The following is a 24,472-nucleotide window of genomic DNA, read 5'->3' on the forward strand; positions in this document are numbered from 1 at the left end:
CAGAACGATGCAGAGAGGTGCAGAGCGATGCAGAGAGGTGCAGAGCGATGCAGAGAGGTGCAGAGAGGTGCAGAGCAGTGCAGAGAGGTGCAGAGAGGTGCAGAGAGGTGCAGAGCGATGCAGAGAGGTGCAGAGAGGTGCAGAACGATGCAGAGAGGTGCAGAGCAGTGCAGAGAGGTGCAGAGAGGTGCAGAGAGGTGCAGAGTGATGCAGAGAGGTGCAGAGCAGTGCAGAGAGGTGCAGAGAGGTGCAGAGAGGTGCAGAGCGATGCAGAGAGGTGCAGAGAGGTGCAGAGAGGTGCAGAGAGGTGCAGAGCGATGCAGAGGCTTGACTGACCTGAGCAGCCGCAGTTCTGTGAGCAGCGTCGGGTTCTGCTGAGCTTTCTCTGGAGTTGGCTGTGAGGCCTGTTCGTGCTCCAGACGCAGCCGCTGGATCTCCTGAAGAATCTCCCTGAACCAACCACACGTCGGACGTTATTCTTGTTTAAATACATTTAATACATTTTATACATTTTATAATTTTATACATTTTATACATTTAATTTGATTACATTTAATAAAATGAAATAAAAAATAATTTAATTAAATTTAAACAAAAATAAAGTAAATAAATGTTAAAAAGAAAAAAATCTATAGAAAATGAGGAAGTGTCATTCCATCCAAAGTTTATACAGAATTTATACAAAGAACTTGTTTGACACTAAAAGATTTTAACTAAATAAAGCTGATCTTGTATAATTTTATTTGTCAAATAAAATACAAATTCGAAGTTATTCTATTGCCAATAAAAACATGTAAAAAAAAAACACGCAACTCCCTTTTATTTTTTGTTAGCTTTTCCACAAACTGTCACTTGACTGATGCAACACTTTGATCATATTTGACAGAAGCTTTATCCCATCAGAACTAAATTATACAAAATAACAATACAACACAAACAAAAGAGCAGGAAACCATGACAACCGTGTGTCTGACCTGTTCTTGTTCTCCAGCTCCGCGATCAGTTGTCTCTGCTGTTTGTTGGTGTCAAAGTTGAACCCGAGGTCAGTGGGAGGGCACTGCTGCGGAAACACACAAGCATCGCCGCGGTTACGCCGCGGCACAAACTCTGAGAGACGTTTGGACGACGACGATGGTTTTAAACTTAAAAAATATAACTTTAAATAAAGTTAAATCACAGGTATAGGTGGAGTCGTTTTGAAAAGTATAAAGACGTTTGCGTAAAAAAAAAGGAACACTGTAACTTTTTATTGCTTTTTCATTGCTATATTTTACATTTTTATCTTGATTAGCTTCATAAAGTGTTTGTCAATGACGTTTTGCACATTTGAGAGTTTATAATAAAAAATGATTCAAAATGTAAATGAAGTAAGATTGCCAATGGAACGAGCATAAAATATCTCTATCTATTTCTAACTTAAAATGAGGGAAATAAATGCTACTACTACTACTACTAAAAATGCTCAAATCAAGGTTAATACGACTTGGTTCATACACTTTTTAACTTATTGCACATTTTTCTGTCATTTCACATTTTTCTGATACTTAAACTTCAACTAATAATGACAAGAAGAAGTCTAAAGAATAAAGTCTAAAGTCTAAACCATACCAAATGAAGATAAGTTTGTTATCTTAAGTTCGGGAGCAGGACCACACCCCTTTCACGCCCCTTCCTGCGGCTGCACTATTTAAGCATCCAGGTCACACACATCAGCGTTCGTGACTTTGTGCCCCTCCCACCCTCTTCTAATTATAATTCTAATCCATCTCCTAGATGGTGGTATCGAGGCCCCTCATCGCTAGAAGTCTCAAAACGGCATCCATTTATGTCCATTTGTGTTGTTCATGTTTCTCATATGTCAATAAACACTTTGCATCGTTGATGGGGGCGTGGTCCTTCTATTGGACTGCCATCAAACACAGAAGAAGAAGAAGATGATGAAGAAGAAGAATGAAGTCTAAAGTCTAAGGCGTAAATTACAGTAGGTGGCGGTAATGTAACACTTGGATACCAACCGCCGTGAAACACCAAAGAAGAAGAAGACAAATTTAACAGATACTGAATGGAACTGACCGTGGAGTTCCCCGCCTCGGCCGCTAACCTGGCGGCGTAGCGAGCGATCAGCCGGTGCTCCTCGTCCAAGCGGCTCGGACTCTCCAGGACGCTGAGGGAAACACAAGAGCCAACATCAGATAAAGCATCAGAAAAAGTCCATCCGCCGATCTGGAACTGCTGCATTTGGAAGAGCAACAAAAAAACGTTATTTTTGTACGGCGGCAACGACTATAAAAATAATCTTTTTTTTTTATATTTGTTCATTCTCTGGACTGTACAGACTCCAAAACACATACGAAAAGATCTTTTACAACAAAGAAAGTGGCAGTATTACAGCACAATGTCAAGAGAAATATGCTTTATTCGTAATATTCTCACAAAAAATGCCTCCGGTCGCCCCACATTCAAAACCTGCAGAAGCGTGAACGATCAGAGAGAAATCAGATTACTCACAACTGTTTACATGACATTTCAATAATTGGAGAACGCCAGAAATTGGATAACGATCAGATTTGAAACATTGAGACTAAACTGTGCAGAGGCGAGGACAGTTCAGCGTTTTCCTGATTCTGAGTACATTTTCTGGCGGTTTAACTTAAGTGTAAATAACTGTTCTTTGCGTCAGTTAAGTTATTTAGAGATTGAGAAAGCACAAAGCGACCATATGATAAATACGTCTGGTCAGGTTGGTGCCCCATGGAGCACTTGTGTTATGTGCGTAATGGGAGTGGCCGCGCTGGTTAAAGAGGATGTGAGACGTTGGACACCACTGCCCTCTGCTGGTAGTTCCTATAAGCTTCCTCAACGGTCTCAGCTTCTCTCTGCAACTCCATCATACGAGCTTTGGCATCTGCAATAATGTCCCTGTCAGAGTCCGGCGTGCGCCCCCCTGTGTGACCCCCGTGCGAGGCTCCATCTGCTCTCGACGAATCAGACGGCGCCCTGGCCTTCGGTTCGCTTCCGTCCCCGCAGATGTCGGGAGGGACTGGGTCGTCGCCGCAGACTTCCAGAACAGAGCGGTCAGCGCGGTCAGCCGGGGAAGGCTTGTGGAGGCGCAGCACTTCGGTTTCAAGCGCTCGCTGCGTCTGCCGCAGTTGCATCTCGACGTCCTCCGCGCGGTTGCTCGTCCACCTGGCCTTCTCCTCGCACTCCGTCAGCCGCGCCCTGAGCTGACCGCTGTACTCCACCTCTCCCTGGAGCTGAGCCTGCAGCGCCCGTCTCTGTTTGTCCGAGTCTTCCTCCACCCGCCTTTGGGCGCTCCGCATTCTCTGCACGACCGCATGCAGGTGTTTCTTCTCCTTCAGCGCCTCCTTCAGCTGTTTGTCCAGCAGTCGCACTTGGCTCTGTAACTCCTCCCGCTCCGATTTGAGGCCGGCGTAGTCGCTCATGGTTTCAAGCTTCTCCTTAAGAAACTCCTTTTGTTCGTTCAGCACGCACTGCCGTTGCTGTGCCGCGTTTATGTCGATCCCCATCCGTTTGATCTCCGAACATACTCTGGCGTGCTCTTCCCGTTTGGCGTCCAGCTCGGCGGACTCCTTCGAAAGACGGGACGCTTGCTTTCTATTGCGCGTCTCGATCTCCGCGCACTCCTCCGTTCTCTTGATGAATTCTTCGTCGAGTTCACGCCGATACCTACAAAGGTCGCGTCGGAGTCTTTGGTCATGTGCGTCCTCCGCGGTCTTCACGGCCGCCTCCCTCTTCCTCAGCAACTCCACCGTCGCCTTCACCTTTTCCTCGTGGATCCGACGATTCGTTTCGAAAGCCTCCACTTTGCTACTCAGCTCGCTCTCCTTGCTCCGCACCGCTTCGATCTCCTTAAGCACTTCTTGTCTTTGCATACACAATTTTTGTACTTCGATCTCTTGCCGTTTGTGTAACCGGGCGATGACGTTTTCCTCCTGTTCCATGAGCAGTCTGGTCTTCTCTTCGTACGTCTCCTCCAACTCGCGCTTTACTCTGACAAGCTCCTCGCTGAATTTGGCTTTTTCTTCCATCTGCATGTGCGCAAGTTCCACGTCTTTGAAGCGCTGCAACTTTCTCTTCATGTCAGCTTGCAACCGCTCTTCCATTTCTTTCTTATACCACTCCAACTTGGACGGCGGAGTGAGGAATCGATCCGCTCTGCCACGGCGGTTGTCATATTCCCTATCGATCCTTTGCATCTTTTCCTGCAGCGAGTCTCCGAAGCTGGACATGGATATTTGAGTGACCGCATTGTTGCCTCGTCCATGGAGGGAACGGTGGCGTAATTGCATCAACAGACTCATTAGGAAGCTTTTGTCGCAGTTTTCTTGAGCCGACAGCGCTTCGTACAAAGACGACTCCGGAGCAATTTTCACGACCCGGAGAATATCTCGTTTGGAAAGCGTCTCGTCTTGGCTCAGACGACATTCTGGCTGGAATACGGACCGGCTGTACTCGTATCCCGACTTTTGAAGATAGTCGTCCACGATGCTGTTACACGCCGAGACCAAACCGGGCTCTCGCTCCGCAGCAGCAGGGGGCGGCGGCGAGCGCTTGAGTTCGACGATCAGCTGATTCTTGAGTTGTGCTTGAAGCGTCGCGAGCGTTCCTTTGCTTTTGAACGTTTGGTAAAGCCTCTTCCTCAGTTCGTCGGGAGACAACTCTTCTCTAAATGCAGACATGACTGTTGCCTCCGAGCTGCAATTTTTCATATTCTTCTTCTTCTTCTTCTTCTTCTTCTTCTTCTTCTGTGTTTTATTACATTACCGCCCCCTGCTGTTGTTGTAAATCTTAGACTCTTGACGTTTTTCACGATTCGTCACCGCGGTCTGAACGCTCCTTTAGCGTTGCAACTTGGTGACATCATCGTGTTGGGGCTTTGTGACCAAAAAATGTCTTAAACAAATCATGACAGACAAGTGCAAACACAACGTTGGGGGGGCGGGGCTCGGCATACGGATCCAAAACACTCAAAATGCGTTACGTACAAAGAGACGAGAGACAATAACTCAATCCGCGCTATGGCAGAAGTCGTCGCGAGTGACTGCAAAATGCACGGCCATATTCTGTACAGTTGCCATGACGATGATGTCACAAAGAACGTTCCAAATTTGACACCGGATCCCAAGAAACGGCAAGATCGAGGAATACCAAAAGTAGAAAAAGCATGAAGTCTAAAGAATAAAGTAGATGGCGGTAAACGCACCTTTGCAGTTGGAAAAAAAAATGTAATAAATAAAAGTTGGTCGCCAGCCGCCATTAAAAGCAACAACAACAACAACAACAACAACAATACCAAAAGTACTAGTAACCTGCGACTTGTGATGCCAAAAAACAGTTGCTATAATAGTAATACTGGATAGTAAAGAACTATAAGAACAGAGAGTAATGCATTACGCAGTCATTCAAAAAAGAAACAAAGCACAAAACAGAACAAGAACAAGCAACAAACAAGAAACAAACAGCTGATCTCTCGGTGCACATAACATGTTGTTGTTGTTGTTGATGTTGTTTTATGGCGGTTGGCATCCAAGTGTTGCATTACCGCCAGACTTTATTCCTCAGACTTTGTCGTAGTCCTTAAGGATTTAGAGTCCATATCTGTTATAATGTGTTCTTTGCACTGCCTCTCTTCGTCAAAGTCTAACCTTCCGGACTTTGAGAAAACCTTCGCAATTTGAACGCCTTTCATTCCATTTTGTTGGGATAATAGTGCGGGGAATTCCATCCGGTCAAAACGTATGAGGGAACGACAAAGTACGACACATTTTGAGAAACGTTGGCTCGTCAAATGATCAGTTGTAATTGTAATTGATTGATAAATGCTGAACACAAATAACCCCTTACAGATCTGGGGTTAACGAGTCGTCATCGTCCTCACTCTGTAACCGGGGATCAAAGAAGGAGGGGGCACCTCTTTTTATCCCGACGCTTTTTTGGGGGTCTTGGCGGAACGGCGGCAGTAAATAAATGGCGCCGTTTGGCCTTGGACGAGCTCAGAGCGGCGAACGAGGGGAGGATTGGAAGACGAGAGAAGAGAGGAGAGAGGGAGGAGGTGAAGAGGGGAAATGAGACGAGAAGGACGGCGAAATGGAAGAAAGAAACGAGGGGAAAGAGTTGCAGAGATGAGTAAATAAGGAAACCCCGCAAGCCGTCGGTCGACCAATCACATCTCAAGCTGCAAATGTCGCGTGTTGCCAATAACGCTTGAGGTGGAACGCCAAAAAGCGACGGTTAATGACAAAATCTGGCCGAGCAACGCGTCCAGCACTAAAACATGTCTAAACCAGGTCTAAACCAGGTCTAAACTAGGACTAAACCAGGTCTAAACCAGGTCTAAACCAGGACTAAAACAGGTCCAAACCAGGTCTAAACCAGGACTAAACCAGGTCTAAACCAGGTCTAAACCAGGTCTAAATCAGGTCTAAACCAGTTCTAGACCAGGTCTAAACCAGGACTAAACCAGGACTAAACCAGTTCTAAACCAGGTCTAAACCAGGTCTAAACCAGGTCTAAACCAGGACTAAACCAGGACTAAACCAGTTCTAAACCAGGTCTAAACTAGGACTAATCCAGGTCTAAACCAGGTCTAAACCAGGACTAAAACAGGTCCAAACCAGGTCTAAACCAGGACTAAACCAGGTCTAAACCAGGTCTAAACCAGGTCTAAATCAGGTCTAAACCAGTTCTAGACCAGGTCTAAACCAGGACTAAACCAGGACTAAACCAGTTCTAAACCAGGTCTAAACCAGGACTAAACCAGGTCTAAACCAGGACTAAACCATGTCTAAACCAGGACTAAACCAGGACTAAACCAGGTCTAAACCAGGACTAAACCAGGACTAAACCAGGTCTAAACCAGGTCTAAACCAGGACTAAACCAGGTCTAAACCAGGTCTAAACCAGGTCTAAACCAGTTCTAAACCAGGTCTAAACCAGGACTAAACCAGTTCTAAACCAGGACTAAACCAGGTCTACACCAGGTCTAAACCAGGACTAAACCAGGTCTAAACCAGGACTAAACCAGTTCTAAACCAGGACTAAACCAGGTCTAAACCAGGTCTAAACCAGGACTAAACCAGGACTAAACCAGGTCTAAATCAGGACTAAACCAGGTCTAAACCAGGTCTAAACCAGGACTAAACCAGGTCTAAACCAGGACTAAACCAGGACTAAACCAGGTCTAAATCAGGTCTAAACCAGGACTAAACCAGGTCTAAACCAGGACTAAACCAGGACTAAACCAGGTCTAAATCAGGTCTAAACCAGGACTAAACCAGGTCTAAATCAGGACTAAACCAGGTCTAAACTAGGACTAAACCAGGTCTAAACCAGGTCTAAACCAGGACTAAACCAGGACTAAACCAGGTCTAAATCAGGTCTAAACCAGGACTAAACCAGGTCTAAACCAGGACTAAACCAGGTCTAAACCAGGTCTAAACCAGGACTAAACCAGGTCTAAACCAGGTCTAAACCAGGTCTAAACCAGGACTAAAGCCCCTCTTTAGACACAGACCGCTTTAGACAGAGAAAACCACAGCCTCAGTTTTAGAAACACTGACCCAGTTTTCTACATCACAAAAGACTATAAAGATTCACTTCTCACTTCTAACATCTTAAACATCTTAAACATCTTCTAGAACCTTCTGCCTTTTACAAACGTGAGGCAACTTTAAAAAAAACGCATTGAGTGACATTTGATGAAATGATTCGAGCTGTGGCTTCAGTCGCTGACATTTGCAGAGGATTAGCTCCGTTTGCAGAAAAAAGACCACAACAAACAAAGCAGAGGAGCGAGCTCCAGACTCCACCTGCTGGTGAGACGTGGTATAAGCTCTGAACAGCAGCATGCGCGAGCAGACGGGAATATGGACTAGTGAGCTAAAATAACAATCTTTATATTGTTTCAGCTGTTGTTGAGACAATCATTAACTCTCTCAGTCAGGATATGTCTTAATCTGCTCATAAAGTTGACAGAAATACATTTTGAAACCCTTAAAATGACGCCGCACCCGCACAGACTCTTAGAAATTTTCCACATTTATTCCCTTTTGTCCACCATCTCGCTTCAGAAGCCTCTTATGACGACGACACAATCAAGGCAGTTCACGTCGCCCGGATCGGCGTCACCGGGGCCCCATCCTGGAGCCAGGCCTGGGATGGGTGCTCCATGGCGAGCGCCTGGTGGCCGGGTCTTACCCCACGGGGCCCGGCCGGGCACAGCCCGAAAGAGCGACGTGGGGCCGCCCTCCCGTGGGCCCACCACCCGCAGGAGGATCCATAAGGGGCCGGTGCAGAGAGATCTGGGCGGCAGTCGACGGCAGGGGCCTCGGCGACCAGATCTCCAGACACAGAGACTAACTCTGGGGACGTGGAATGTCACCTCGCTGGGGGGGAAAGAGCCTGAGCTTGTGCGGGAGGTTGAGCGATACCGACTAGATATAGTCGGCCTCACCTCCACGCACAGTTTGGGCTCTGGAACCCATCTCCTCAAGAGGGGCTGGACGCTCCACTTCTCTGGTGTTGCCCGCGGGGAGAGGCGGCGGGCTGGTGTGGGCTTGCTGATAGCCCCTCAGCTCAGCCGCCACGTGTTGGAGTTTACCCCGGTGAACGAGAGGGTCGCGTCCCTCCGCCTTCGGGTGGGGGACAGGTCTCTCACTGTTGTGGCGGCCTACGGGCCGAACAGCAGTGCAGAGTACCCGGCCTTCTTGGAGTCCTTGGGAGGGGTACTGGACAGTGCACCGACCGGGGACTCCGTTGTTCTACTGGGGGACTTCAACGCCCACGTGGGCAATGACAGTGACACCTGGAGAGGGGTGATCGGGAAGAACGGCTTCCCCGATCTGAACCCGAGCGGTGTTCAGTTATTGGACTTCTGTGCTAGCCACGGATTGTCCATAACGAACACCATGTTCAAGCACAAGGGTGTCCATCAGTGCACGTGGCACCAGGACACCCTAGGCCGGAGGTCAATGATCGACTTAGTTGTCGTGTCATCAGACCTCCGGCCGCGTGTCTTGGACACTCGGGTGAAGAGAGGGGCAGAGTTGTCAACCGATCACCACCTGGTGGTGAGTTGGATCCGCTGGCGGAGGAGGAAGCCGGACAGACTTGGCAGACCCAAGCGCATTGTGAGGGTCTGTTGGGAACGTCTACTGGAGCCCTCTGTCAGTAGGGTATTCAACTCGCACCTCCGGGAGAGCTTCTCCCATGTCCCGGGGGAGGCTGGGGACATTGAGTCCGAGTGGACCATGTTCTCCGCCTCCATTGTTGATGCGGCTGCTCGGAGCTGTGGTCGCAAGGTCTCCGGTGCCTGTCGTGGCGGCAACCCCCGAACCCGGTGATGGACACCGGAAGTAAGGGATGCCGTCAGACTAAAGAAGGAGGCCTATCAGGCCACTCTGGCTTGTAGGTCTCCGGAGGTCATCGACGGGTATCGGCAGGCCAAGCGAGCCGCGGCTCGTGCTGTCGCAGAGGCAAAAACCCGGGCCTGGGAGGAGTTCGGGGAGGCCATGGAGGAGGACTATCGGTCGGCACCAAAGAAATTCTGGCAAACCGTCCGGCGCCTCAGAAAGGGGAAGCAGTGTCTCACAAACACCGTTTACGGTGCGGGTGGAGGCCTGCTGACCTCGACTGGGGATGTCGTCGGACGGTGGAAGGAATACTTTGAGGATCTCCTTAATCCCTCAGTCACGTCTTCTGAAGAGGAAGTAGAGACCGGGGACTCGGAGGCTGGCTCATCCATCACCCAAGCTGAAGTCACTGAGGTTGTCTGCAAACTCCTCGGTGGCAGGGCTCCGGGGGTGGATGAGATCCGCCCTGAGTACCTAAAGTATCTGGATGTTGTAGGACTGTCTTGGTTGACACGTCTCTGCAACATCGCGTGGCGTTCGGGGACCGTGCCTCTGGACTGGCAGACCGGGGTGGTGGTCCCTCTGTTCAAGAAGGGGGACCGGAGGGTGTGTTCCAACTACAGAGGGATCACACTCCTCAGCCTCCCGGGTAAGGTCTATTCCAAGGTACTGGAGAGGAGAATCCGACCGATAGTCGAACCTCGGATTCAGGAGGAGCAGAGTGGTTTTCGTCCCGGTCGTGGAACACTGGACCAGCTCTATACCCTCCATCGGGTGCTCGAGGGTTCATGGGAGTTTGCCCAACCAGTCCACATGTGCTTTGTGGATCTGGAGAAGGCTTTTGACCGTGTCCCTCGGGGTGTCCTTTGGGGGGTGCTCCGGGAGTACGGGGTCCGGGGCCCTTTGCTCAGGGCTGTCCGGTCCCTGTATGACCGGAGCAGGAGCTGTGTTCGCATTGCCGGCAGTAAGTCAGACCTGTTCCCAGTGCATGTTGGACTCCGCCAGGGCTGCCCTGTGTCACCGGTTCTGTTCATAATTTTTATGGACAGAATTTCTAGGCGCAGTCAGGGGTCGGAGGGTGTCCGGTTTGGGGACCACAGGATTCCATCTCTGCTGTTTGCAGACGATGTTGTCCTGATGGCTCCATCAAACCCGGACCTGCAACATGCACTGGGACGGTTTGCAGCCGAGTGTGAAGCGGCTGGGATGAGAATCAGCACCTCCAAATCCGAGGCCATGGTTCTCGACCGGAAAAAGGTGGCTTGCCCTCTCCAGGTGGGTGGGGTGTCCTTGCCCCAAGTGGAGGAGTTCAAGTATCTCGGGGTCTTGTTCACGAGTGAGGGAAGGATGGAGCGTGAGATCGACAGGCGGATCGGTGCAGCGGCTGCAGTGATGCAGTCGCTGCATCGGACCGTTGTGGTAAAGAGGGAGCTGAGCCGAAAGGCAAAGCTCTCTATTTACCGGTCGGTCTACGTTCCTACCCTCACCTATGGTCATGAGCTTTGGGTAGTGACCGAAAGAACAAGATCACGGATACAAGCGGTCGAAATGAGTTTCCTCCGCCGTGTGGCTGGGCGCTCCCTTAGAGATAAGGTGAGGAGCTCGGCCACACGGGGGGAGCTCGGAGTAGAGCCGCTGCTCCTCCACGTCGAGAGGAGCTAGCTGAGGTGGCTCGGGCATCTGTTCCGGATGCCTCCTGGGCGCCTCCCTCGGGAGGTGTTTCAGGCATGTCCCACCGGGAAGAGGCCCCGGGGAAGACCCAGGACACGCTGGAGAGACTATGTCTCTCGGCTGGCCTGGGAACGCCTCGGGATCCCCCCGGAGGAGTTAGAGGAAGTGTCTGGGGAGAAGGAAGTCTGGGAGTCCCTGCTCAGACTGCTGCCCCCGCGACCCGGCCCCGGATAAAGCGGCAGAAGATGGATGGATGGATGGATGGATGTCCACCATCTGGGATTTAAATTTGATCTTTCTCTGAGCAGAGCTGGTTCCTTGTTATAAAAGGTAAGAGTTCAAGATTTCAAACATTTAAAATATATACATAAAAAAATAAAAAATTAAGTAGATTTTCCTGGAAACAAAATGGGAGCGTTATTTTGGACTTAATCATCTTTAATCCTTTTATTCTTTGGATGCCACCTCCTTAATTATTTTACTTATCTTGTGTTCTGTTTTGTTTTTTTATACATGTTTTAATTTGTATATATTATTTTTTCAAGATTTTTTTCCCCCACTAACTTTACTGTGACGACCGGTGTTTTCAAGCTTTAGCACTCCATCTACTGGCAGCTGAAGGAATTACAAAAGCTAGCTTCCCCCGACATGCTAACGGTGCGCGCTCAGTTTGAGGCAGGTGCGCGCTCAGTTTGAGGCAGTGATGCTCCGAACGAGTCTGGAGACGACGTACGGACTTAAAGCTCCGGATCTCTGCCTATGACATCACAAATCTGGGAAATTAGAAACAGAGTGTTTTTTGTGAGGCTCAAGAGAAGACGAGCTCAAAAACTGGATTCATGAAACAAACGTGAATGAAGCTGAATACAACTCCATTTAGGTTTTCAATGAGGGAACGATGTTTAGTCCGGGGTTAAAGGTCGTCGACGCATGGTTCATAATATGTGTCCTTTAATGCAGTTCATAAAACGCAGTGAATACAATTATATTTCAGATTTAACTAAACATTTTGCCCATTTGTCCTCACTTTGACCATTTTTTGACCAAATAATTGTCCTGGTTGGACGTGAGCAAAAATATGACACAGGTAGAGGTCGTTCCACAGCTGTTACCTAGCAACCAGACTGTAAACAAGAGCCAAACTCCACAACAACAGTTCTGATACGACACACATTAAGACCATAAAACACCTTTATTTAGTGTTTAAACGGTCAGAAAAGTGTCAGTGTCTCTGTGTCGCACGCTGATGACATCACAGAGGGATTCAGCTCGACTTCCTGTCATTTTAAACTCATATTTTCCAACATAAAAATCACAAATTGCAGTTAAACGGAAGTAAAACTGTGATAAATATTTACCACAGGTTCTAATCCAACAAACCAAGTCACGATGAGAAACTTCATGTGGACTTTAAGTTGTAAAGTGTGAGTTTAGGTCATTGTGGTTCTAAAATCAGTATTATTATTATTATTATTATTTCAGATGACAACACAACAATCCATAGGCGAACCAATTATATTTAATACAGATGAAGGGGAAGCTAATATTAATATTGTTAAATGTTTTTGTTGTTTAATCCAAGAAGTTAATGAGACTAGTCACTAATAAATTAATTAATAAAAAATAAAAAAATAAAAATAAAGTTGAGGTCATTATGGTTCTAAAATCTGTATTTTTTTTATTTCATCACATCAATCCATAGGCGAACCAATGATATTTAATATAAAATAAATATTGTTAAATGCAGATTTTTGTTGTTTAATCCAAGAAGTTAATGAGTCTAGTCACTTACGGAACTCTCCAGATTAAATCTAGATTCTGTAAATTTACCTATAGTACAATGTGACCAACAGAGAATTCTGAGGGAATGTGAGTATCGTGACCTTTAAAACCCTCGTGGAGCCAAACCCTCAGTTCACGACGCTCATAAAGGGCCCTGCATGTGCGAGTCTTACCTCTTGTTGGGAGTGTGCCCCCCGGAGGACAAGAGCAGCGTGTCGTTCATGTTGTGGACGGCGGATTTCGGCTGACTAAAATAAAAAAAGACCATTCCATTATTGACTTTGCTCCGTGCGAAACGAGGGAGAAGAGGAGGAGGAGGCGGGAGAGGGGCGGGGCGAGTTTGCATCGTTCATAAAGAGAGGAGGAGCCAAGGGAGGTGCAGAGGAGGCGTTGTCATGGGAGTAAAAGAGGTCAAAAAGAGTCAAAATGAAGACAAAAATATCTTAAGATATCTAAAAATATCATATAAGAATATGCAGTCGCTCCCTAATGTTCACATTCAAAATAAATAAAATGAAAAAATTTAAATCAAAATCAAAATCAAAATCAAAATCAAAATCAAAATCAAAATTAAAATTAAAATTAAAATTAAAATTAAAATTAAAATTAAAATTAAAATTAAAATTAAAATTAAAATTAAAATTAAAATTGAAATTGAAATTGAAATTGAAATTGAAATTGAAATTGAAATTGAAATTGAATTGAATTGAATTAAAATTAAAATTAAAAAATGAATAAAATAAAAGCATCCCATGAAAAAAATGTCAAGGCACATAAGATTCAAAATAACAGTCCCATTTTGTCCAGATTCTTTTAAATTTGTCCGTTTCCAGCTTGAGTCCGTGTGTCATTTTCATGCTGTTGTAAGTGCTTCCCGAGCTTTAACTTTTCTTTTCTTCATCTGTGATACTTTCTGAACCACAGTTATCAATGAAGTAACCGTTAGCAGTTAAATTACTTCAACACGTGACACAATTACATTAGTTTTATGCAGTAATCTGATCAACAAATCTTTAAAACGTATGAAATTAAATCACATCAGAGTAAACGTCTTTGTCCTGTTCATATTATTCCCACATCTCGGTCTCAAACGCTATTTACATCGCGCTCCTGGAACCCGGAGACGGCCGTATTGCTTGTTCTCTCCGTCTGTGAAAGTTATTTAAAAACCTCATTAGCACATAAAGTACAGCGTCGCGTGCCGTTTGTGCGACTCAGCTTTTGTCTATTTTTACGCGTCTATTTCCGTCGCCGCACGCTCAATATCGTCTCTTTCCCGGCGACTTTACTTCACCCCGAGTTACCTTTTGTATCGAGCGTTTTGTGGAATACGCCCGAGGCTTCGCTGGCGACGGTGATCTTAACGAGAAATAACAATTAAACATCAACACGACGGTCGGAAGTCAACGAGAAGACCAGTTTTTTGGGCAAAATTTGAGTTAAAACCAGTGGATTCTTGGATGCAACAGGAAGCACAACTAAATTATACATTTCTTATAATATCTACAGCTGCTTTTAACCTAAAACACAGAGTTATTATTCTCCTTGAACCCAATAACACGACTTAAAGACTAAAAGAGTGAGATTTTAGACTAAAAAGGACCAAATCTGACACAAACGACGCTCACAAAACCACCATATTCCAGAAATAGACGTAAAAATCCTCACAATAATCAAAGTGTCGACTAAAAACATTGTTGATGAAATTGACCGATTAATCGATTTATTTATGTATTTATTTCTGCTTTTTGTTTCCTAAAAAGTCAGTAAACGAAGGAGAAAAACGTGCTTTTTTTATTTAAATTTTACGTCACAAATTATTACATTTTCGACAGAATTAACTGCAATATTGTCCAGTTAAAGCGCCCCCTACAGGTCAGATGAGTCATTGGACTAAAATGCAGTTAAGTTTTACATATTGAACATTTTTCCCCAAAAATATTTTCAAAAATGTATCCCAGAATAACTCTGTAATTTCACTTCCTATTTGTAATTGATGACATCACAGTAGGAAAATTCTCATCTAATGTCACTTTTTTTTTCAAAAATATATGAATTAATGTGACTTAACTTTGTCTGGAATGAGTGTCCCTGGTGTGATGTCACTTCCTGTGTTTTTCTACACATTTTTCAACGTTTTCTCCACAAACACCTGCTCGGTCGGTGTAAAACTATAATTTATATGTACAACAGGTATAAATACACCAAATGAAGTCAGAATTAGAAACTCGAAAAAACCTGTCTTACGTCACTTTAACAACGATCATAAACATGCAGCTGTTCAACAACTACAAAAAATCTGACTTATCTTGTTTTAGATAAATATATTATTTCAAGGACAATTTTGCCTAAACAAGTGTATTTGTTATAGTTTTAAGCATGTGATTTTGCAGTGTACGCCTCATTACACAAAAAAAATATATTTTTCACTCAATTTGGTGAAATATTCAAAATCTTTTACATATTTTCTCTTTTTTGCAGACTATTCTCATTAAAATGCAGAAACAATTATAATCTTATAATCTGCTGTGCTATAACTTCATGTTAATTAAATTCCATAAAAACAAACCAATTAACAAGTGAAGAATATCCTAATTGTCTCCTCTCAATTTTGTGAAGAAATTCATTCAAATATTCAAAATTTATGGCACATTTTCTCTTCACTTTTTACAGTGACACGAAAAGATCAAATCTGTTCAAATCCTGCATCTACAAATGTTCAGTTATTAATTCAAACGCAACGAACAAAAGTGTCAGTTAAACATATTTAGACGATCATAAAAGTAAATATATAAATCATTTCTTCACAAATTTGTTCAAATTTTCATAATTGTTGCATATTGTCTCAAACTCGACCTGGTTTAGTCCTTGTCTGCATATTTTCTCCTCTTTGCTGATCCTCCTCCCCGCTCCTCCTCCTCTCTCTCCTCCTCTCTCTCCTCTCTCCTTCTCCTCCTCTCTCCTCCTCCTCTCTCCTCCTCCTCTCCTCCTCTCCTCTCTCCTCCTCTCTCCTCCTCCTCTCTCCTCCTCCTCCTCTCTCCTCCTCCTCTCCTCCTCTCCTCTCTCCTCCTCTCTCCTCCTCCTCTCTCCTCCTCTCCTCCTCTCTCCTCCTCTCCTCTTCTCTCCTCCTCCTCTCTCCTCCTCTCCTCCTCTCCTCCTCTCTCCTCCTCCTCTCCTCCTCTCTCCTCCTCCCCTCCCCTCTCCTCTCTCCTCCTCTCTCCTCCTCTCCTCCTCTCTCCTCCCCTCCCCTCCTCTCCTCCTCCTCCTCTCTCTCTCCTCCTCCTCTCCTTCTCTCCTCCTCTCCCCTCCTCTCTCCTCTCCTCCTCCTTCTCTCCTCTCTCCTCCTCTCTCCTCCTCCTCTCTCCTCCTCTCCTCTCCTTCTCTCCTCCTCTCCCCTCCTCTCTCCTTCTCCTCCTCTCCTCCTCTCTCCTCCTCCTCTCTCCTCCTCTCCTCCTCTCTCCTCCTCTCCTCTTCTCTTCCTCCTCCTCTCTCCTCCTCTCCTCCTCTCTCCTCCTCCTCTCCTCCTCTCTCCTCCTCCCCTCCCCTCTCCTCTCTCCTCCTCTCTCCTCCTCTCCTCCTCTCCTCCCCTCCCCCTCCTCTCCTCCTCCTCCTCTCTCTCTCTCCTCCTCTCCTTCTCTCCTCCTCTCCCCTCCTCTCTCCTCCTCCTTCTCTCCTCCTCTCCTCCTCTCTCCTCCTCCTCTCTCCTCCTCTCTCCTCCTCTCCTCTCCTTCTCTCCTCCTCTCCCCTCCTCTCTCCTTCTCCTCCTCTCCTCCTCTCTCCTCCTCCTCTCTCCTCCTCTCCTCCTCTCTCCTCCTCTCCTCTTCTCTCCTCCTCCTCTCCTCCTCCTCCTCTCTCTCTCCAAACCTCCGTCTGATGAACACGTCCGTTCCCCGCGCTGCCGTCTCCAGATTCGAGCCGCGATCGGCAAAACCCTCGGCATCGATGTGCTACAGCTGCTGTCGCCACGGAGACTCGGCCGTTGTCATGTGACCAGAGGACGACGTCGCTTTCTCTCTCTCTCTCGTATCCTCTTGCTCGCTCTCTCGCCTCATCTGCTCCTCTTCTCCACCTTTCACTTACCTTGACACCCTTCCCTCTCTCTCTCTCTCTCTCTCTCTAATCTCTCCCCCTTTTCCTCTCTTTCCTTTCTCCTCCCTCTCCTTCGTCTCTCTGTCCTCCCCTCCATCTTTCCCTCTCTCTCTCTGTCTCCTCCATCTCTCTCTTCTATCTCCATCCTTCCCCTCTTTCTCTCTAACCTCTCCCCATTTCCTCTCTCTCTCCATCTCACCTACTGCATCTACTTTCCTCTCCTCTTGCTCACCTTCTCCTCTCTCTCCTCTTTTATCCTCTTTTATCTGTTGATCTTCTCCACCTCTCTCTCTCTCTCTCTCTCTCTCTCTCTCTCTCTCTCTCTCTCTCTCTCTCTCTCTCTCTCTCTCTCTCTCTCTCTCTCTCTCTCTCTCTCTCTCTCTCTCTCTCATCTCTCTCTCTCTCTCTCTCTCTCTCTCTCCTCTCTCTCTCTCTCTCTCTCTCTCTCTCTCTCTCTCTCTCTCTCTCTCTCTCTCTCTCTCTCTCTCACTAGTTACATAAGTCTTCAAAGATATAAATATCCTTTTTCACAGAAGCACATGGAGCGTCTTCAAACAGAAAATGGTCTAATTATGTGAAAAAGAAAAGACTAACACGATAAACGCCAAAAAACGAGTGTTGACGGTGAAAAACTGACAAATTGGATAAATTGGACCGACTCTGGACTCAATGGGACTTTAATTTATCTCAGTCACGATTGTGTTTCCTTGTGTTTTCTAGTTGATGTCTATTTGTAATTTTATGTATGGTTTTGCTTTTGAAAAATGAAAGACAAAATTGAAAAAATTTAAAATAATAAGAAATAATAAGAAGAAAAATGAGGAAAAAATGAGAAAAAAGAGAGAAAAAGAGGAAAACAAATGAGGAAAAATGAAAAAAAAAAAGAGGAGAAAGAAAAAAAAAGAGAAAAAAAAAGAAAATTACTACATTGTGTTTCTTCAGAGCAAGAACAGATCAGTGAGCAAAACTTTAGTCAAGTAAAGGAATCACAACTGTTGAGGAATATTTATTATATATATAATATAGTATTTTTGAAGATGTAAATATTTAAGCGTTAAATGTTGTGATTTTAATGAAGAATGTGCATAACTTAAGTCAACAAAGATCAATTCAAATCCATTTTCTTAAGTTGTAGTGGATTTATCGTTCGCTCAGAGCCGGGACTTGAACTCAAAACCTTCAGGCAGAATGTCGACATGAAAGTGCAAAAAGTCATTCACAAAAATCTCAAATTATATTGAATTATATTTTCAGTCAAATCAAACATTTTGGGAAGAATCGGGCTCAGTTTGAGCTTCAAAACGTTATTACAAGTCCCTAAATCTATTTTCATTTATTTGTCCCTAAATCTTTTTTTTTTGGAGAAGTTATCATGAACTTTTTAAAAAATAACTGTCCCAACAAACCCGCCAAACTAGTGTCACTCAGGCCGTCCTGGGCAGAGTTTGTTTCAGTCTCAGCTTCACAAAGAGTCCAGACGTTTGTTTGTTTGTTTGTTTGTTTGTTTGTTTGTTTGTTTGTTTGTGCTCCAGAGAGTTCAGGACAGAAATTTGACATCCTTCACATCATCAGATTATTGCAAATACCTGTAACACTTACTTAAGGACTTTGTCATTTCCTTTTATTTTGCTAACCATCTTCCTGTACTTACTTAAGGATTTTGTAATTTCCTTTTATTTTGCTAACCAACTTCCTGGACTTACTTAAGGACTTTGTCATTTCCTTTTATTTTGCTAACCATCTTCCTGTACTTACTTAAGGATTTTGTCATTTCCTTTTATTTTGCTAACCAACTTCCTGGACTTACTGAAGGATTTTGTCATTTCCTTTTATTTTGTATGTATTTATGTTTATTATCTTCCTGGAACACCATCCAATGACACGGTAGCGGCAACAACAAATCGATGCTCGACTCCAGGTGTGTTTTTGTGTCTTAAAATAGCCACTTTAGTCTTGAAACTTTAAAAAAAATGTCTTTGTTTGGCCGCGAGCTGTCGTCTCTCCTCGCGCACACAAACATCTCCCCCGGCGACGTCGCTCAGGTTCTGTTTTCTAACCTCGACAAAGCTGCGAGTGAGACGTACTGGCAGAATGAGGTTAAAGCGCCGTCTCGACTCCGCCAGGGCCCGTCCGGGTAAACTCTGCAGAGACCGAGCGCCGTTATTTTGATCGCTTCTGAAATATTTACGCCGGTTCGAGAGCGCGAGCTAATGGCGGGACTAACGGAGGGACTAACGGAGGGACTAACGGAGGAACTAACGGAGGGACTAACGGAGGAACTAACGGAGGGACTAACGGAGGGACTAACGGAGGAACTAACGGAGGGACTAACGGAGGAACTAACGGCGGGACTAACGGAGGAACTAACGGAGGGACTAACGGAGGGACTAACGGAGGGACTAACGTAGGGACTAACGGAGGAACTAACGGAGGGACTAACGTAGGGACTAACGGAGGGACTAACGGAGGGACTAACGGAGGGACTAACGTAGGGACTAACGGAGGGACTAACGTAGGGACTAACGTAGGGACTAACGGAGGGACTAACGTAGGGACTAACGGAGGGACTAACGGAGGGACTAACGGAGGAACTAACGGAGGGACTAACGGAGGAACTAACAGAGGGACTAACGGCGGGACTAACGGCGGGACTAACGGAGGAACTAACGGAGGGACTAACGGAGGGACTAACGGAGGGACTAACGGCGGGAATAACGGCGGGAATAACAGCGGGAATAACGGCGGGACTAACGGCGGGATTAAAGGCGGGACTAACGGAGGGAATAACGGAGGGAATAACGGCGGGACTAACGGCGGGACTAACGGAGGGAATAACGGCGGGACTAATGGTGGGACTAACGGCGGGAATAACGGTGGGACTAACGGCGGGACTAACGGCGGGACTAACGGCGGGATTAAAGGCGGGACTAACGGAGGGAATAACGGAGGGAATAACGGCGGGACTAACGGCGGGACTAACGGAGGGAATAACGGCGGGACTAATGGTGGGACTAACGCCGGGAATAACGGTGGGACTAACGGCGGGACTAACGGCGGGACTAACGGAGGGAATAACGGAGGGAATAACGGCGGGACTAGTGGCGGGACTAACGGTAGGACTAACGGAGGGAATAACGGCAGGACTAACGAAGGGAATAACGGCGGGACTAACGGCAGGACTAACGGCAGGACTAACGGCGGGACTAACAGCGGGACTAACGGAGGGAATAACGGCGGGACTAACGGCAGGACTAAGGAGGGACTAACGGCGGGACTAACGGAGGGACTAACGGCGGGACTAACGGCAGGACTAAGGAGGGACTAACGGCGGGACTAACGGAGGGACTAACGGCGGGACTAACGGCAGGACTAAGGAGGGACTAACGGAGGGAATAACGCCTGGACTAACTGCGGGACTAAGGAGGGACTAACGGAGGGACTAACGGCGGGACTAACGGCGGGACTAAGGAGGGACTAACAGCGGGACTAAAGAGGGACTAACGGAGGGACTAACGGCGGGACTAACGGCGGGAATAACGGCGGGAATAACAGCGGGAATAACGGCGGGACTAACGGCGGGACTAACGGCGGGATTAAAGGCGGGACTAACGGAGGGAATAACGGAGGGAATAACGGCGGGACTAACGGCGGGACTAACGGAGGGAATAACGGCGGGACTAATGGTGGGACTAACGGCGGGAATAACGGTGGGACTAACGGCGGGACTAACGGCGGGACTAACGGCGGGACTAACGGCGGGACTAACGGAGGGAATAACGGAGGGAATAACGGCGGGACTAGTGGCGGGACTAACGGTAGGACTAACGGAGGGAATAACGGCAGGTCTAACGGAGGGAATAACGGCGGGACTAACGGCAGGACTAACGGCAGGACTAACGGCGGGACTAACAGCGGGACTAACGGAGGGAATAACGGCGGGACTAACGGAGGGAATAACGGCGGGACTAACGGCAGGACTAAGGAGGGACTAACGGCGGGACTAACGGAGGGACTAACGGCGGGACTAACGGCAGGACTAAGGAGGGACTAACGGCGGGACTAACGGAGGGACTAACGGCGGGACTAACGGCAGGACTAAGGAGGGACTAACGGAGGGAATAACGCCGGGACTAACTGCGGGACTAAGGAGGGACTAACGGAGGGACTAACGGCGGGACTAACGGCGGGACTAAGGAGGGACTAAGGAGGGACTAACAGCGGGACTAAAGAGGGACTAACGGCGGGACTAATGGCGGGACTAACGGCGGGACTAACGGCGGGACTAAGGAGGGACTAAGGAGGGACTAACAGCGGGACTAACGGAGGGACTAACGGCGGGACTAACGGAGGGACTAACAGCGGGACTAACGGCGGGACTAACGGCGGGACGAGAGGGAGGAACGGGGAGAAGAGCGAAGGGAACGGAACAGGAAATGGAGGAAAAGTAATACAAATAGAAATTAGAGGTAAATAAAAAATGATGGTTAAGACGAAAAAATTGCCTACTCATGGTTGTGACTCGCGAGGCGTTTGCTGCGCCGTGGGAAACGCAAACAAAAGGATTATTTATCTGTAACGTTCCCAAAAAGACTGTTTGTCTCCAGAAATGTAATACTGCCATCATGAGCACTAATTGCGTGACTATGCTAACGTTATTAGCCTACTTGCAGACAGCCTTGAAGTCCATGTGACACATTCAAATACACTTTTCATTAAAACAAAGGAAACATGATTATATTTAATATTTGACCCAAACATTTTGCTTGTTTTTCTTCAATTTGGCCATTTTCGGTGCAGAATTTAAATAAAGAAACAACTTTTATGACTCTCTAAATGATAATTCAACAAAATAAAGTCGCTTTCATCTATTTTTATTTGTCAGATTTTTAAAAAGTGACATTAGCTGAGTTTTTGCCCAGTGTTTGCTGATTATAACTTAAATAAATTACAGAAATCGGGAAACTAAAAAAAATGATTTCAACAGGTCACTTTAAATCAACGTGGAAAGGACTGGGAATGGGATCGGTGGTGTTTTTAGGTGATTTTAGGCGTTTTTAAGTGTTTTTAAGTGATTTTAGGTGTTTTTAGGGAACAATCTAAATGCGTAAATGATCTGTGCTGCTCTTTACCAGGACTTCTTTACATTCTCATCTAAATCTATCATAAAACGAGTCATAATAACCTGGACGCAGCATTTATCTGAAGACATGAACATTAAAGGCAGGAGTAAAACGCGTGCATCTATATCGTCATGGCGATGTTAAACTCAGAGCCATGTTGACTCTCAGGGCTCGTTCCTCCTGAGTGCAGACTGATGTTTCGGAGACGTCTTCGGGCCGTGTTCAGTGACTTTTAGTGGAATGGATGTGACGCTCGACTCCGGGGGAAACATCTGAGTCTATTTCTGACTCCAAAGAACCAGAGGAAAGAAAAGAACGAGAGGAAAGACCAGAACCAGAGGAAAGAAAGGTCTAAAAATAAATCCACCTTATGACATCTGGACAAACACATTTAGCCTTTTTCTTTCAGGAAGTTATTATTTCTTTTTTGTACAGATAAGTGTCGTGTTTAAAAAATGGCTTGCAGTTTACTCTTTGTACGGTCGTGATTTCAGAGGATATTTTAGGTGTTTTACGGTAATTAAAACATCGCATCACTCATTATTTGCTTCTATCTGTGCAGTAGCAACAAGAACATTACTTTTGGACCACTTTTCAACTCTTTTTGCATTTGAACTCTGCTGTTTTATCTCCTTTTCTTCCTTTGTTTTCAAGTTGGAGAGTCAGTCGCCTGCTCGTCGCCACGGAAACGTTGTAGCTTTGCCTTTAATGTTCCCTCGTCTGGCATTAAACGTGTCAGTCTTGCTTTTTTTAATTGCACTTTTACTGTGAGCGGACTTGCCTGATGTCCGACGAAATGATTTCTGATGAGTTCTTAAATGTTTTCTTTTTTTAATAAAATAAAACAAATAGAACAAATGAAATAAATGAAATAAATGAAACAAAAAAGTGAATAAATTATCTTCAACTATAATGTTTCTAAAAAGATGTCCAGATTTGCCCGGTAAAATTACAATCGTATCCGTCGGACGATCGTCTCTTTTGGAAAATATCATGATCCAAACTTATTTCCAATTGATTTGATTATTAAACCAGTCGAAACGTCTTCCTCCAAAGCCTGAACTCCATTAAAACGACCCGAGCTGATCGACGACGACTCGAAACCATCTCGATTCGATCACTTCTCCGCGACACTCCCGTCGTTTCGAGGCGTTACCCTCCGAGCTTATTGTTTGGCGGGAGCGTAAAAAAATCCCATCACACCAAAGCAGATTAATATTGATCAAAAAGTAATTGTGTTTGGAGCAGTCGCCGTGTCGCGTTAAGATATTTATTACAGCAATTCCTTCAGATCATATCGTCGTCAGTCATCGCTGATTTTAGCTTCTTCATCTCGTGCGGTTATTTGTGACGAGCGACAAGCGTTTTCCTTCAACCTGAAACCATAAACAACTCATTCTGCTCTTGCACTGATGTTGCACTCGTTACAGGTCGTTACAGTAAAGAACTGGTGGAATTAGAGCAATAACGTTACGTACCGTTCATGTTTTTAGTAAAGAGTTCAAAATGCAATTGCAGACACAAAATACAGAAACAGCGACATAGACGATTAGAAAGAGCAAAAGCAAAAAGCATTTACCTCACAACTATAAAGATTTAGCCGTTTAAGAAAAGGCAAAACACTTAATAATTCCTGTCAAAGCTGTATCTTTTTGTCGTTTCATTCTACGGTAAAAATCTTCAAATTCATCAGAGTAGAAATTCAGAAAGCTGATTTTATTGATTGCGGAACGGATCAGAAGACGAATATTTGAAGATGAACGACGAGAAATCCAACTCTGATTAGCTCCGGTTCAGAGAAAAGCACAAATTTACCAAGTTCTGTTAAAAAAACGATACAAAATCATCAAAATTCAAACAAAAATAGGTTTAAAGGAGACGTATTGTGCAAAATAAACCTTTCAACGACGTCTCCTCTTTATTTGTTTCACTTAAAGTTGTAGTTTGATTGATCCCTGCACGTTTGAGTTCATCAAGAAAATTCCTGTTTCCCCCCTGTGCTTAGTTGTGATTGGCTGAAAACGAAAGACCTAAAATGCCAGGTAGACACTTTTCAAAAACAATCGTTCGAACTAAAAACACTCTATAAAACCATATTTCAAGACAAAAATAACTATTACTAGATCAAAATCAACTTCAGAATCAACAAAGATAGAAGTGGAAATCAGCAGCGCGTTGCAGGTTTGAATAAAGCCAGAGATGGAGCTCGGACCGGGTCAGATACACAGGCAGCGGTTTGATGACATCAGCAGAAAATATGATTTGAGTAGCTTGGACTCGTTTTGACTCGTTTATTGAAATGAAAGACCGATGTCTTAAGATTTTTTAGCGTTTTTTTTCTAGCAGCATTTATGCCTAACAAGACAGGATATTTACCGTATTTTCCAGACTATAAGTCGCACCTGAGTGTAAGTCGTACTGGATATTGTTATTTTTACA

At 45.6% G+C, this 24,472-nt stretch overlaps 2 protein-coding genes across 3 annotated transcripts in view; both read right to left on the reverse strand.

Moving 5' to 3' along the window:
- Nucleotides 1-24,472, reverse strand: part of LOC140370672 (dystrobrevin beta-like) — a 56,641-nt gene that overhangs the window by 14,090 nt on the left and 18,079 nt on the right. For both annotated transcript variants that reach the window (XM_072457869.1, XM_072457870.1), the window contains 4 exons: nt 12,998-13,072; nt 2,074-2,164; nt 975-1,060; nt 337-450 (listed from right to left, as the gene is read on the reverse strand). In XM_072457869.1, the coding sequence (XP_072313970.1) occupies nt 337-450; nt 975-1,060; nt 2,074-2,164; nt 12,998-13,072 (366 nt within the window). The remainder of the gene's footprint in view (nt 1-336; nt 451-974; nt 1,061-2,073; nt 2,165-12,997; nt 13,073-24,472) is intronic.
- On the reverse strand, nt 2,796-4,700 carry LOC140370944 (centriole and centriolar satellite protein ofd1-like). Its single transcript, XM_072458228.1, has one exon. It carries the CDS (start codon nt 4,698-4,700, stop codon nt 2,796-2,798), a length of 1,905 nt encoding a protein of 634 aa, XP_072314329.1.

This window comes from Eucyclogobius newberryi, unplaced genomic scaffold, assembly GCF_026437365.1.
Source record: "Eucyclogobius newberryi isolate DKJ021-1_F unplaced genomic scaffold, fEucNew1.0.hap1 SCAF_21, whole genome shotgun sequence".
Classification (NCBI taxonomy): Eukaryota; Metazoa; Chordata; class Actinopteri; order Gobiiformes; family Gobiidae; genus Eucyclogobius; species Eucyclogobius newberryi.

What these genes read in the sequence shown, in the direction of transcription:
- LOC140370944 (XM_072458228.1), bottom strand. Translation starts at nt 4,700, where the DNA reads ATGTCTGCATTTAGAGAAGAGTTGTCTCCCGACGAACTGAGGAAGAGG.